Source organism: Asparagus officinalis, chromosome 7 (genome assembly GCF_001876935.1).
Source record: "Asparagus officinalis chromosome 7, Aspof.V1, whole genome shotgun sequence".
Classification (NCBI taxonomy): domain Eukaryota; kingdom Viridiplantae; phylum Streptophyta; class Magnoliopsida; order Asparagales; family Asparagaceae; genus Asparagus; species Asparagus officinalis.
In genome coordinates this window covers 80,069,006-80,085,145 of record NC_033800.1, presented here as the reverse complement: position 1 = coordinate 80,085,145, position 16,140 = coordinate 80,069,006, and the positions used below count along the sequence as shown (strand labels likewise).

General features: G+C 37.5%; 1 protein-coding gene across 1 annotated transcript in view; it reads left to right on the top strand.

The window, feature by feature from the left end:
- Positions 1–16,140, top strand: part of LOC109849932 (sacsin) — a 40,153-nt gene that overhangs the window by 16,664 nt on the left and 7,349 nt on the right. Inside the window, exons 4-10 of the mRNA XM_020419817.1 lie at positions 3,962–4,215; positions 4,356–5,606; positions 5,803–6,066; positions 8,941–9,158; positions 9,841–10,112; positions 11,785–14,851; positions 14,929–15,061. Coding sequence (XP_020275406.1) covers positions 3,962–4,215; positions 4,356–5,606; positions 5,803–6,066; positions 8,941–9,158; positions 9,841–10,112; positions 11,785–14,851; positions 14,929–15,061 — 5,459 coding nt within the window. The remainder of the gene's footprint in view (positions 1–3,961; positions 4,216–4,355; positions 5,607–5,802; positions 6,067–8,940; positions 9,159–9,840; positions 10,113–11,784; positions 14,852–14,928; positions 15,062–16,140) is intronic.

The window sequence follows — 16,140 nt, the reverse complement described above, 5'->3', positions numbered from 1 at the left end:
ATATTTGAGGCTATTGCGACAAAATAGTGGTAAAAAGCGTAAAATCAAATAACGGCCTAATTTAGATATGTATAAATATTTAAAAAAATTACAAAAAAATTAAAAAAAATCTAAAAGTACATTTGATGATTTAAAGAGATTCAAAACATGAAATAGACATGTAACTGTCACATAATACCGAAGATAACTAGAGAAGTCAAAGAGTTGTTATCTTCAAGAAGATGAGCTAAGGGGTGAGAGGACTTTACTAGGAAGATCTCACAGCGAGAGGAGGTGAGAGGAAGTATTGAGTGAGGTGTCATAGGCTATGGGGAGGCGGTAGGAGTACGTCGGAAAGCGAGAGAGGCGGTGTGATGTAGTTGTTGTGGGTCGGGTTTAACTTTAAAAAAATAAATCTCAAACCGTTTTTAAATAGCGATAAAAAAGCGAATATTACCCGTAATCGCTCGCTACTCACTGCTGTGGTGCGTTATTGGCCGCTTTTGCAAGCGAAAAATACATATTTCGCAATGTCACCATTATTTGGCGACAACGTAGCGGGAAGGGAAGGGAACGCTAACGCTATTTAGATATGTATAAATATTTAAAAAATTATTAAAAGTTTAGAAAATCTAAAAGTACATTTGATGATTTAAAGAGATTCAAAACATAAAATAGACATGTAACTGTCACATAATACCGAAGACAACTAGAGAAGTCAAAGAGTTGTTATCTTCAAGAAGATGAGCTAAGGGGTGATAGGACTTTACTAGGAAGATCTCACGACGAGAGGAGGTGAAAGGAAGTGTTGAGGGAGGTGTCATAGGCTATGGGGAGGCGGTAGGAGTACGCCGGAAAGCGAGAGAGGCGGTGTGATGTAGTTGTTGCGGGTCGGGTTTAACTTTAAAAAAATAAATCTCAAACCTCTTTTAAATAGCGATAAAAAAGCGAATTTTACCCGTAATAGCTCACTACTCACTGTTGTGGTGCGTTATTGGCCGCTTTTGCAAGCGAAAATGCATATTCCGTAATGTCACCATTATTTGGCGACAACATAGCGGGAAGGGAAGGGAACGCTAACGCTATTAGCGTCGCTATTGCGGGGCTATTTACTGTTATTTATAACATTGCGATGGTGTTTGTCAAGTTGACATGACTCACACTCTAATGAAGAAAGAGATTTGAACTGGAGATTAAGAAGCTTGAGAACAGAGAGAGAGAGGGATATCCTACCTGACAGTGATATTGTAGGGCTGATAAGTTTCCGATACAAGCCAAATGTTTGACGCCCAATTTCAGTTTATAAAGGCCGTTCTGCTTATGTCCCGTCCTAATCGTTTTTCTCGTGACCAGGTCTTGAAAGACACAATGTAGGGTAAAGAATGTCATTGTACAATTTAGAGATTTATTAATCTTACTAACGTATAAAAGGTTATAGGAAAAACTAGGAAGATAGAATACGAAGAAAAGAAGAAGACTAGTAGGATTGGTATTGCCGACACCCTGAACAGGTATACGTGAACCATCTGCTAATATAACCAAATTAGATGTAGGGGAGAAAGATGACAAAATATCTTGATTCCTAGTCATATGATCAGTGGCACCTGTATCTATAATCCAAGTATTAGATGAAGACGATATAAGTAAATATAAAGGGGCACCTGCATTTTTGAGTCTAGCGGATAAGGAGGAGGACGATGTTTGTGAACTCTGGTACTGCTGGAATAATTAAAATTGCTAAAATTGACGCAGCAGCTCCGCATTATGGAAGAGTGACTGTGGTTGACTTTCACTATCAGATGAGGTGAAGTTTTCCTCAGTGGTCATGTAAGCACCATTGGTTTTCTTCTTTTCCAATTCAAGACAATTATATTTGAGATGTCATGGCTAGTGACAGTAGTTACAAGTCTTCACTGAGTCATCGTCATGAGCATGTCTGTCTTGAGATGGACCTCCACGGCCACCTCGTTGACCACCTCGGCCCCTAGAACGACTAGTGTGGTAACCTCCCCTCCCTTCAAAGTTTCATCTACCTCTTCTAACACCACCAGTATGACCCCCTCATCCATAAGACTGCCAACTCTGAGTGGCAAACGTAGAGCGATCCGCAGTGGATGTAAGTGTGTGCAGGGACAACATTCTTCAGAAAGTGATAAGTCTCAGTCAGAGAACTAATGGCGGAGCTCCCCATAATTTGTGGTCAAGCAGAGTAAATGGAATCAAGGGTACCCAAGTAGGTGAGTACTATATAAGTTTATTTTATTGGTTTAGCATTTGTTTTACATCCCCAGTAATAGGAAAAATCTGACGAAGTTCTTCAGCCAGACGATTGCACTCACCATAATGATTATCCATGGGTTTACCATCCTGTTTCTTACGAAACAGCTCTTGAATTACTTCATATGCCCGATTAATATTGCTGCGACCCTCATAGAGATCTTGCAAAAAAAACCAAAGTTCCTTCACTGTCATATAATGAAGAACTAAATCTTGAATTTTAGGCTCCATAGTATTAAGAATTTGATGCAAGAGGACACTATCATCCAATGTTCAAGATTCTGGTGACGTAGGAGTGTCTGTCAACAAATGGCTAGTTTTATCTCGGCCTGCCACGTAGATTTCAATAACACGTTTTCATCGGAGATAGTTAATTTCATCAAGCTTCCGGTTAGTGATTCTACCAAAAAATATCTCAGTAACTTTCGTCTGGATCGTTAACTCAGAATTCTTGAGTTCTTCAGATCCGGCCATCATGAAACAGACGAGTAGAGTTCAAGACAGTACCCTCCACAAGTTGTACTCTAAAATGGATACAATCAAAGTATGTACAAGTTTAAGAAAATAATTCTTGAATTAGCCAGTGGGCTGAACAAGTCCAAGAACCTGAAGGTTTAATTTTGAACCCGAAGGTTAAAGTGTAAGAACCCGAAGGTTAACCTGGAACCCGAAAGTTAAAGATCAAGAACCCGAAGATTAAGATGGAACCCAAAGATTTATTTTTTTTTAATTTTTTTACAAGGCAACTCGCAGACATGATTCAGATCCAAAAGCAAAAGAGAGCGGCGAGCGGCTGGCATGGCGGCAGCAAACGAGGGCTTCATGGTGCACACGCCCGGCCCGAGGGCGCGGATCTTGGGCAGATACTGGTCGAACTAAAGAATGACGCCTCGGGGCGAGGCGGCGAGGGTGGATGAGGTGGAGCGATGAGATGTGGCGTGACGATGGATGACCTGAGGAGATGATGGACGATGGATGGTGAGGACGAGGGGAACAGATGACGTGGGGCGGGTGCTTGTGGTTGTGAAGACCCGCGATAAATTGGGTTTAGGGTTTTAGAGAGGGCGATACGAGTTTTGGCGGCTAGGGTTTTGGAGACAGACGACTGACCTAGGGTTAGGCTTAGGCTTAGGCTTAAGAATTTGGATTAGTATTAGGGTTAGAGTTAGGGATAGGCTCTGATACCATGTTGAGATTTGGAGAGAAACGAGTTTTTTGGAGAGATCTCCCCTCACCCTATACTTTATTATTTATAGAGATGAATTAGTTACAAGTTAGTCTCAGAGGCAATATGGGACTAAATCAATGCTAAACTAATACTCTCTTCTAACAATAACTTTTCTTAACTGCTATCTAGCTGGCCATCACTTCTTCTGATGCTCATTTGAGTGTGAATAATCTTCTAATTGGTCAAGTAGGAGATGTTGCTAGTATGATTTGAAAAAGTATACACAACATGTGAAATTCATATTATATACAATACATGGTTTCTCTATACTATCTTGTTGGGTTTCTTCTTTACACATTCTCAGAATTTATCTCATGTTGATTCTTTTTTACTTATGATTTGTTATGGAAATAATGCCAAGTTTAATGCTATGCTCACCATAAGCATCATTTTGTTATATTGATCAGCCATAGAAGATATGTTCTAGAATTCATACTTTTTTTTGCTATTGAACTACATTTTTAAAATTATCCCCAGGCTATATGATCCTCATGCACCAGGGTTGCAGAATTTGTTGCACAAAGAAGTTTTCTTTCCTTGTGACAAGTTTTTAGATGCTGGCATACTCGAATTATTAGCAAGTATGGGACTTAAGAGAGCCTTGAGTTTTACTTGTTTACTTGATAGTGCCAGATCAGTGTCGATGTTGCATGATTCAGGGAACGTGGATGCACTCACTCGTAGTCAGAGGTTACTTGTTTATCTGAATGCTCTTGGGTCCAAGCTCTCAGATGCTAATGTTGAACCAAGTTAGTCAGAGGTTACTTGTTTATCTGAATGCTCTTGGGTCCAAGCTCTCAGATGCTAATGTTGAACCAAGTAACCAAGACACTGCTAGTCTAATGCTAAACTCTTGGGTCCAAGCTCTCAGATGCTAATGTTGAACCAAGTAACCAAGACACTGCTAGTCTAATGCTAAACAAGACTGCTGGTTCACTTGATGAAGAAACACAGGATGAAATGCAAAAAGATGGGTATGATATATGCGATCAGGACGTGCAATTCTTTCTTTCCAATTTCATTTCTGATTTATCAGAAGAGGAATTTTGGTCAGAAATTAGGACCATTGCATGGTGTCCTGTTTCTATTTCTCCACCTTTTCGTGAACTTCCATGGTTCGCATCAGATAAACATGTTGCACCTCCAAACATCACGAGACCTAGATCACAGATGTGGATGGTCTCATCCAAAATGCGAATTCTGGACAGTGATTACTGCTCAAATTACATACAACACAAACTTGGCTGGCTAGACTCACTGGATGTAGAAGTTCTCACCACTCAGTTAGTTGAGATCTCCAAGTCCTACAATGATCTTAAACTGCAACATGAAGAAGAATCTTTTATTGATGCTATTTTAGAAAGGGAAATCCCATCAATATATTCAAAATTGCAGGGATTTGTTGATACTGATGATTTCAAAATTCTGAAAGAGGCTTTGGGTGGTGTTTCCTGGGTATGGATAGGGGATAATTTCATATTACCACAAGCACTTGCATTTGACTCTCCTGTAAAATATCCTCCTTATCTATACGCTGTACCATCCGAACTTTCAGATTTCAGAGACTTGCTCTCAAAGTTGGGTGTGAAATCAACCTTTGATGCCATCGATTATGTTCGTGTCCTACAATGCCTGCAACACGATCAGAAAGAAGAACCATTATCAGATGAGCAGTTGAGTTTTGTACATCGCGTTTTGGAAGCTTTTGCCGACTGTTCTGCCGAACATCCTTTAGATGATTCTTTGATGAACTCACTATTGATTCCTGATTCTTCTGGGGTTTTAATGCATCCTTCTAATCTTGTGTATAATGATGCACCGTGGTTGGAGAAAAATGGTTCCAATGCAAAGCATTTTGTACATCCTTGTATTACTAATCATCTAGCACAAAAGCTGGGGATTCAATCCCTTCGCTGCTCGTCATTAGTTGAGGAAGAGATGACTAGGAATTTACCGTGCATGGATTATGCTAGAATATGTGACCTTCTAGCTTTATATGGGGACGTCAATTCTATGTTGTTTGACCTTCTAGAGATGGCGGATTGCTGCAAGGCGAAGAAACTGCATTTGATATATGATAAACGTGAACATTCAAGACAATCTTTATTGCAGCATAATCTTGGTATGCATGTTCTTCTTCTGTTAGACCATCTTAACATTCTCTCGATCAAGGCTTCAAAAGGGAAGCAATGGTTTCATTTTATTGTTCATGTTTTGTTGTTAATCTTCATCTAGCGTTCTAGCCCTCACGTGGTTTCCGGTTCAATGTCATAAAATCATTAGTTTGTTTCTGTTTTCTTTTTTCACTGTATGTCTAGGTGACTTCCAAGGTCCTTCTCTGACCGTAGTACTGGAAGGGGCCACTTTGAGCGTGGAAGATGTGTGTGGTCTTCAGTTACCTCCTCCATGGAAAATTCAGGGCAATGCACTCAATTATGGGCTAGGATTGATTAGCAGTTACTTCATATGTGATCTCCTGACAATTATTTCATCAGGCTACTTCTTCATTTTCGATCCTCTTGGTCTGGCCCTTGCAACAACATCAAATACTGGTCCCGCAGCCAAACGATTCTCCTTGATAGGTAAATTCTAGCCAATCTTCTACTCCTTGTTCAAGTTAGCACATGCTCAGTGTCTTTGTTGTATTGGTATGTTGTGCATGCTTGCACATTTGTGTGATCAGCACATGTGTTCATTTGTGTGCACATGTATTATTAGATGCTTGTACTGTGTGTGCACACATTGTTAATTATTTGGTCAAATTTGGTCTTGTAGAGCAGTGCCATTAAAGTGCACCAGTTATGTTTTCTGTGTAACGTTAAAACCCACGCTGATACTTTTAACATAAACATCTCGTGACTAATTTACACTGAACTGTGCCGGTAAGTTTCTGCATAAGATGGCATTGTAGACAATTTTTGATGCAGCTGCACAGGTGGCCTTAGCCTACATTGATCAATTCTCTCTTTTCCTGCATTTCTGCACTTTGATCGGATTGCAACCCCAACTGGGCTGCATCAGTTTTCAAGACATGGTTCAGAAACTTCAAACCTGCTGTTGTCAACTTCCTTTTGTGTTACTGATAATTGATGATGTTATTATAACCACTCAGCAAAGTTTCCAGTAGGATCTCAAGTTCAGATAGAGCAGCAGTGTTTTTTCTCTTACCATTGTTAATGAGCATGCCAGAATAATATCAGGCACATAAAATTTGTAAATTTTTTTTATTGATGATGAGTTGTGGACTTATAAGAATCAATGTTGAAAGTAATGATAACGCGTAACATATATCTACCTCCTGTTGAGGCCTAAAGAAAAAAAGGCAAAAAATGTAATGCATAACGTAGCTTATTTTATTTATTAATTATTTACATGTTTTATAAATACAAGCTGTTCATAATGACATTAATAATTAGAATCATCAAAATTTTCGAACATAACATCACAATTAGGAAAAAAAACTTACTGTTCAATTTAGAAAAGTATAAAAGTAGTTCATAATAATTTTAAGAATTAGGAATAGAATATTGTAATGCAACAGTATTTTAATAATTTTTTTTTAAATTTAGTACGAGCTATGTAGATTTACTAGGAACTATCACAATCGAATAATCAAATATATAATCATAAATTTATAGCTCGTTCATAATTACATTTGTTTTATTAGTCATATTCATCATTTTACAATCACGTAATGATGTCACCAAAACTAGACATGAAGCCTTAACAAACAATTCAAAAGTAATTATTTAACTACTTCAAGTTTTAAGAAAGGAGATAATCTCAAGTCTCTAGAACTTATATTGAACTAATGTAAGTTATATTAAAATAACACATATTATGTTGAAATAACACATATTATATTGTAATAACATAGAGTTATGATGAATCTGAGTTATTTCATAAGGTTACGTAACATTTAAGGCTTGTTAGGTTACATAACGCGACATAACAAGTTTACATAACGTTTTTTTTCAACAATGATAAGAATATATGTTATTTAATGGATGTAGATGGTTCCAATCTACAACTACCAAAACATTGGTCTTGCTATTCAAAGGAGTTCATGTTGTAAGCTCTTGATGATATGTGAGAAATTTTAGGAAACTTTGACTACAGATTTTGGCCACATAGGCGCGTAAAACAATGTCGATAACACGGATATTCAGTTTTAAATGGATTATATAATTTTCACTGGAAACTTGCTCTAAAATTCCTCCATATATAGTTTCTGTTTGTGTGCCCAGACTTTGTTCTCTGTAGATCTATTGTTTAGAAGCTCCAAATCTTGTGTTGTTGTTGACCATTAATGATATGTTATTATAATTAGCCTACCATCACTTTGCCATACTTAATGTTGGATCCTGATTCAGGTGTTTATTTTCATACAGCTTTAATGAAGATGCGAGAATAAATAATTTCATTTCACAAATACATGAATAGTAATTTAATTAATATTGAATGGTTCAGAGCCGGAAATCTGTTCACGCCATTTGTCTCACTATTCAAAAATGTTCGTGTGAGCTCTTCATGCATACGCAAAAATCTTGGGATATTTTCAGACAAAAATTAGGGCTTGACAAAAAACCCACAAAAATTAGTTGGAACTAGATTTTTGAAGTATGGCACCTTTAATGGCTTAGTTTCATAACTCTTCCATTGGAGTTGTTTTTATGCTAATATAATGATCAATAGAAAGAGAAGATACATTTATCATCTTATATGCATCTTTGTGATTCCATATTTAAGGGAAAGTAGATTTACATACTATGTCTATTCTTGTTTTTTTTTCTCCATTATTTTTTTCTTGGGTTTCAATGTCACATTCCCTTCAAAAAATTTTGTTTGTGTGCTTAAAATTGACATAGTGTAAACTGTAAATTTAACGATTTAAGCTTCTGGATAAGTTGGTTAACTAACTAATAAAATGACCACCCAGGGGAACAGGTGTTATCGTCTTGATATAAATATCTTTTTCTTGATTTTCATATTTGATGTCTGTTTGTGATGCTGGCTTCCAGCAAGAGAGAGGTTCGGTGGAGGAGAGGGTGGTAAAATGAGTGGCTTCTGAGCTATTGTTCTATCTACAATCATTTTAGGATGTAAAGGTGGAAGCATGCCTATTTCCATCGATTCATATAGTCTCAACATTTTTAAGGTTTAATCATAATTTTCATGAAATTGCTGTAGGGACAAATAACTCATGACATCCACCTTTTGTTTTCCGACTAGTTTTCACCGTATACTTTTGTCATAAAAGCATTAACCGGCAATAAACAGAATTTTGACAAAGCGCTTACCCCACACATTTATATAGTTTAATGCAGACTTTCATGTTTCCTTGCACGTCTTTGTTTTCTTTCCCCCTTCAGTTGCCAATTCCTGGCCTTTGGGTTCGTTTATTCACTGTTAGACAAGACTAATGGTTTAACTTTATTCAAAATAATGATTTGCAGGGACAGGTTTGATGGAGAGATTCCATGATCAGTTTAATCCAATGCGTATTAGACAGGGTCTTTCATCGTCCACCTCTGATTCAACAGTTATACGTATGCCTTTATCATCAAAATACTTGAAAGAGCTTGAAAATGGTTCTAAGAGAGTAAAGCTCATCTTTGACCATTTCATTAGCCATGCATCTTCATCACTTCTGTTCTTAAAATCAGTTTTACAGGTACTGTCCTTGTGAGATTTTTCTTGTGACTTGTTACTATAATTTGACTGATTTACTATTGGTAATTAGTTGTTTTGTGAGTAGAAATCTCCCCTAGCCTCCTACAATCATTTTTCATAAGACGCATTGCACAGATTTTCAAGCTTATCATAAACCATACTTGCAGTCTGAAAATATTTTATACAGTTTTTGAGTTTGTGAAGCTACAACTGCATCTAGGACTTAGCTCGGCGGTCTGCAGGTCCAACTGCACTAAAAACTGACCTGTGTGCCGGCTTGTGTATAATTGAACACCAGGAATCACAGCCTTCAGTCAGAAATGAAAATGGCTACAAAAGCAGTAGTTGACAGCTCCATCAAGTCGAATATAACAACAAGCCTACAATTATATCAGTTGTAAACAAACCCAAGAGAGGACACACCAGCATGGGAATATAAGTGACAAATGTTTTTTTTTTTTGTTTTTTTTTTGTTTGGGACAAAACCATGTGATTGACGCCGCAATAGGTTGAAATTTACTTTTACTATAATTCTACTAAACAGTGGCAAACTGACGGATTATTAGTTGGACGAGAAACTTTTCTGATGTTATAACCATGTTCTTCCCTACTAACTTATCTATAAAATGCTTCTCTTATATTTAATATACGTTAACTTAAATTATGTTATGTTAACATTTCAGGTCTCATTATCAACATGGGAGGAGGGAAATTTACAACCATCCTTGGAGTATTCTGTTTCTATTGACCCATCATCTTCTATTAAGAGGAATCCTTTTTCCGAAAAGAAATGGAGGAAGTTTCAGCTATCTAGATTATTTAGTAGTTCAAGTGCAGCTATAAAAATGCATATTATAGCTGTTTGTGTGATTCATGGTGATAGAAATTTCATTGACGAATGGCTTGTTGTGCTTTGCTTGGGATCTGGACAAACACGTAATATGGCTCTTGATAGGTATGTTTCTTCCATCAAAATGTTCATGAAGTAGGAGGGATCTGTGGCACTGGGTTTGCAGTGGATCATGTTCTGTATATAGGTTATGTATGGATAAACATGCATCTGTAGATACATTTTCATTTTCTCATTCATTGCATTAGATTTCCGCTAATAAACTCATGCTTAACGGCATAATTACCTTTCCAAAATGAGACTTTTTGACCGAGATTGTTATACCACGGACGGGGTAATCTTTGGAAATGCCATTTTCCCCCTCAATAGGGCTGAATCACTCGTCTTCAATTCCAATCTTATCATATGATCTTCAATTGTTAATTAATATACGAAGTCAAGACCGAAATTCGATGACTGAGCGAGCCGAAACCAGTACAATAGCTCTCACATTGACTACCTACAAAAAAGATGGCATTCTCCCTTAATTAGTCTTGGTTTGTGAAGCAAGAGTTAGTTTTGTCAAGCAAGCTCTAGGAACTACTATTAATCAATGCAATGAATGTCAACGCGTTGAATATTTGCCGGGCCAACCATCAAAGTGGAATATTCTTTTGAATAAAGCCTCTATTGTTTGACAAGACCTTTAGGTCGGTTGATTTATAATTAGTACTATGTGCTAGTCCTTCCAATAAGAATTGGGCATTGAGCTAGGTAAATTTTCGTTAGAGTTGGTCCTTGGATCCATATCTTGAGAACCAAATATGTAAAGACTTTAGATCCATAACTTGGCTGAGACCTAACTCGTTTAACATGTTATGGATTCTGGTCACCTGTAAAGCTACGATTTCCTCCATTATATGCATAGGTGTTATATCCTGCTTGACATTCGCCAGATGTGGTTATCTTTTGGCTTCAGGTTGACTGTGTTTCTTTATCATCTAAAACGTTAAGAGATGCATATTTTTGGATAACCCTCCCTGCTTCAAAATCTATTTCTTTACTTTCTTTCATAACTTTTCAAATAAATTTAGTACACAATAATCACTGATTTTAATTTTTTTATATTAAATTGCAATTGTTCAAGGCCTCAAATCATATGCTTCTTTAAACCAAGTGAAATTCAGGTTGCGTCCTGGAAATTATTCAATCAGCTACTAAGAAATTTGTAGGTTTTATTTCTTCTTCTTCTTCTTCCTGCATTGTTTTCCTTTAATATCTACTACTTGAAAACTTACTGTTGCAGTAGCAACATAAGTTACTAGCCAGCGATAGGTGCAGCATGAGGATACATTAAAGTATTTCTTGTCTAGTCCTGTTAAGGATTATGTTAGCTTGATAATATTGTGAGTCCACAATCCAAGAGGTTAAGCTGTTGGCTAAACATGCTCTTGGCTAGTCCCGTTGTTTCCTATATTTGCACTTCCTATGTACAAATAATGTGCTGGCTTCAATGTCGACAACATGTACGAGTAGGGAACCAACACATTATTCCTCCTGATGAAAAGAAAGTGGTACATCGTGCATACTTAATTTCTCTTGACAGTTGTTCTGTCCATCAGCTAATGCATTCCTTTTTATTATCATACTGTTTACATAGAAGTTATGGACATGTTTTCCGATGCATGTATTAGAAAGTTAAGATCATATGTATGTACTGGAGGATGAAACTATTATCCTATTATCAACGTTATTTCTAGTACTTCTATTTATGGTCACCTCTATCCCTTAATTTCAGGCGGTATCTCCCTTACAACCTGACGCCGGTTGCTGGCATTGCTGCGCACATTTCTCATAATGGACGACCTAAAACTGCTCCCTCATCCAGCTGCGTTCTTTCTCCTCTTCCCTTATCTGGAGCTATAAGCATTCCTGTGACTGCTCTTGGATATTTCCTTGTATGTCACAAGGGTGGGCGCTATCTTTTCAACCGTCCAGATGAAATGAGTCTGCAAGATCTGCAGTATGATGCTAAGAGTCAGTTAACTGAGGCTTGGAATAAAGAACTATTATTATGTGTTCGTGATTCTTATGTTGAAATGGTTTTGGAATTTCAAAAGCTCAGGAAGGATCCCTTAACTTCTTCGATTGAAACTGGTGCTGCACGGGCTATAAGTTATACTTTGCAGGCATATGGTGATAAAATTTATTATTTCTGGCCAAGATCTAGACAGAGACCAGCAACCTCTTATGAAATTGATGCTGTTGGCCAGAGTTCAAGTTTAACTAAAGCAACTGAAGCTGATTGGGAATCATTAATTGAACAAGTGATAAGGCCATTTTATGTGCGTCTTGTCGATCTTCCTGTCTGGCAGCTTTATAATGGAAATGCTGTGAAAGCTGATGAAGGCATGTTTTTGTCTCAACCAGGGAGTGAAAATGGTGAAAACTTGCCACCATCTACAGTTTGTAATTTCATTAAAGAACATTACCCAGTATTTTCTGTGCCATGGGAATTGGTCAAGGAACTTCAGGCTATTGGAGTGAAGGTGAGAGAAATCAAGCCTAAAATGGTCCGAAATCTACTTAGGTCTTCCAAATCTGTTCATCTTCGGTCTATTGAAGCATATGTAGATGTATTGGATTATTGTTTGTCTGATATTCAACTGCAGAGGTCGTCAGAATTGGTTGGGAGCGGTGCATCTGCAGTGAATAATAGTTCCGACGATGTAGTTGGTATGCCAGTTGAAACTCTCCATATGCCTATGAATGCAGCACCTTCATCAAACTCAGACATGCAAAGGTCACATTATGGTATTTCCCAGAGCTCAAGCACTTCAGGGGGTGATGCACTTGAAATGGTAACATATTTTGGCAAGGCTCTATATGACTTCGGTCGTGGGGTTGTCGAGGATATTGGCAGGGCAGGTCCTCTTTCTGATACATCAATAACAGATCGATCATTGCCATCCATAGCAGCTGAGCTCAAAGGGATGCCATTTCCAACTGCAGCCAACAGCCTTGCAAGATTGGGTACGATTGAACTGTGGGTTGGGAACAAGGAGCAGCAACTGCTCATGCGTCCTCTAGCAGCTCATTTTATTCACCCACAATGCTTAGAGAAATCTCTTCTGGCCGAGTTTCTCTCCGACCAGACTATCAACAGGTTTTTGAAGATGAAGAGTTTCTCTCCACTGTTGCTATCGGGTCATATGAAGTATCTCTTTGATGAACAATGGGTGAATCGTGTTGTTGCTAGTAACAATGCTCCTTGGGTTTCATGGGATAACAATACAACTTCATCAAGTGGATCTCCAACTCCTGAATGGATACGTCTCTTCTGGAAAGTCTTTTGGGACTTGAAGGCTGATCTTTCCTTTGTTTCTGATTGGCCTTTAATTCCTGCATTTTTAAATCATCCAGTTTTATGCCGCGTTAAAGAGAACCGACTAGTATTTGTACCACCAATTGCTGAACTGCCACTTATTCCCACTGTTCCAAACTCAAGTAGTGAAGATGCTGAGGTGTTGTGGACTTCTGGGAATAATGTTGCAGAATTTGAAATGCTGGAGCCTACTGGTAATGAAGTTGTGGAATCTGAACTAAACAAGTCTTATTTAAATGCATTTGAATTGATGAAAACAAGATATCCCTGGTTACTGGGTCTATTGAATCAGTTGAATATACCTGTATATGATATGTCATTCATAGACTGTGGAGCATCTTACTTTTTTCCTGCACCTGGTCAATCACTTGGGCAGGTAATTGTATCCAGGTTACTTGCCAGTAAACTTGCTGGTCATTTTTCTGAGCCAACTCATTTGTTGAATGAGGACCGCGATAGACTATTCACCCTATTTGCGTCTGATTTTATACCATCGGAAGGATGTGTATACAAAAGAGAAGAGCTAGACATGTTGAGAGAACTTCCTATATATAAAACAGTCAAAGACACCTATACAAGGTTGCTGGGTTTTGATAAATGTATAGTTTCTCCAACTGCATTTTTTCATCCTCGTGATGAACGATGTCTCGCTTATTCGATGGATGCAAGTATGTTTCTGCATGCTCTTGGAGTCAGTGAGCTAAGTGATCAGGAAGTGCTTGTGAAATTTGCTTTACCTGGATTTGACCAAAAACCTTCCAGAGAACAGGAGGATATTTTGTTATATGTTTATCAGAATTGGAAAGATCTGCAGCTAGATTCTGCTACTGTGGACGCTTTGAAGGAGACTAATTTTTTACGGAATGCAAATGAACTTTGCTTGGAGTTATTCAAACCAAGGGACCTGCTTGATCCAAGTGACCCTTTACTTACATCGATTTTCTTGGGGGAGCAGAACAGGTTTCCTGGTGAGAGATTCACAGCAGATGGATGGCTTCATATTTTACGGAAAGTAGGCCTTCGGACATCCTCAGAAGGTGACATGATAGTTGAATGTGCACAAAAAATAGAACTGCTCGGGAAAAAAGCGATGACAGATACAGCAGATCCTGATGATTTTGAGGCAGAATTTTCTGGTAATAGAAATGAGGTTTCATTTGAATTATGGTCCCTAGCTGGATCTGTTGTGGATTCAATATTTTCCAACTTTGCAACTCTGTATGACCATAGTTTTTGTGAAAAGATTGGGAAGATTGCATTTGTACCGTCTGAAAAAGGTCTTCCTAGTATTGGTGGTAAAAAAGGTGGAAAAAGGGTCCTCTCTTCATATATGGAAGCAATATTGTTGAAAGATTGGCCTCTGGCCTGGAGTTCTGCTCCCATTCTTACTAAGCAGAATGTCATTCCTCCTGAATATTCATGGAGTGCATTTCATTTTAGGAGTCCTCCTGCATTTTCAGTAGTTTTGAAGCATTTACAGGTAAACACAATAAGTACATTTTTGACTGACCGACTGCTTTAATTTCCTCTTACATGAATTGGACATGATGACTCCAGATTGTTGGAAGAAATAATGGTGAAGATACCCTCGCACACTGGCCAATGACATCAGGCATGATGACAGTTGAAGATGCATCATTTGAAATTTTAAAATATCTCGACAAGATTTGGGGCACACTGTCTTCTTCAGGTCAGTATATGAATTAATAGTTCTGACTGCCTTTTTTGCCAACTATAATGTATTTCTTATGATGCAAAACTACTTTTTTTGTCAAAATTAAGGTTTAGAGTTTTTCATATTTGACTTAAGTAATCGTTCAATTTTTAAGCTTTCACCATAGTATTGACTTAACTAATCGTTCAATTTTAAGCTTTCACCATAGTTAGCAGGATCCCCTCACTTACCAATGTATAAACTTCTACAACATGCTTCAAGGATTGTGCCCGTGGTGTAAAAATGAATTATCAACATGTCAAAAATGTAATATTTATAATTTTTTTAAGAAGAATGAGAATTTATTGTGCATTTATCAAATATACCTTCTGAGGGTTTCTGAGGAATTCTAGAAAACTAGTATGCAAAAAGGAAAAAAATATTGAACTATACTGAAAATGCAGCTGAGTTATCGTTGTGTCAGTTGTGTAAAAGCCCGTTACACTATCTATATCCTTCCATTGATTCAAACATCTTATCGTACAATGTATATGCATTCATTTAGTTGATACAATTTATTCTTTTCCTTTCCTTAAGTTTGTTACTCTGTCATTTTGGTCCTCTTGATAATTGTATAAAGCAACAGTGTGCTTAATTACTAACCAGAATTTAGTGAAATTTTAAAATCTATTGTTACTAATTAACTCAATTACATGGACATCAAATGTCATATTTCATGTTCTACTTGAGTTCCTTTGCGTTAAAAGAATTTATTTTTTATTTTTTTATTGTCGTTGTATCATCTAGAATCTCATCATGTTGTATGAAATAAGTTCATCTGGGATAACTCTTGTGGGTTTATGACTGTGAGTGATTGGATTTTGTTTGGCATGATCCGGATCTAGTCTAAACTTAATGGTCCGCTTTGCAAATCCAAAATTGATCAGTTTCAGACATATATAAATAGGTTTTGGGTGTGAATCTGATTGTTTACTTTCTGTAATCACCTGGTAAGTTAATGCAGAACACCTTGAGGTATTCAGAAAAACAATAAAAAATATTTCACCGGTGATTACTTTATTGAACCCCACCCCCACCCCCACCCCCCTCACTCG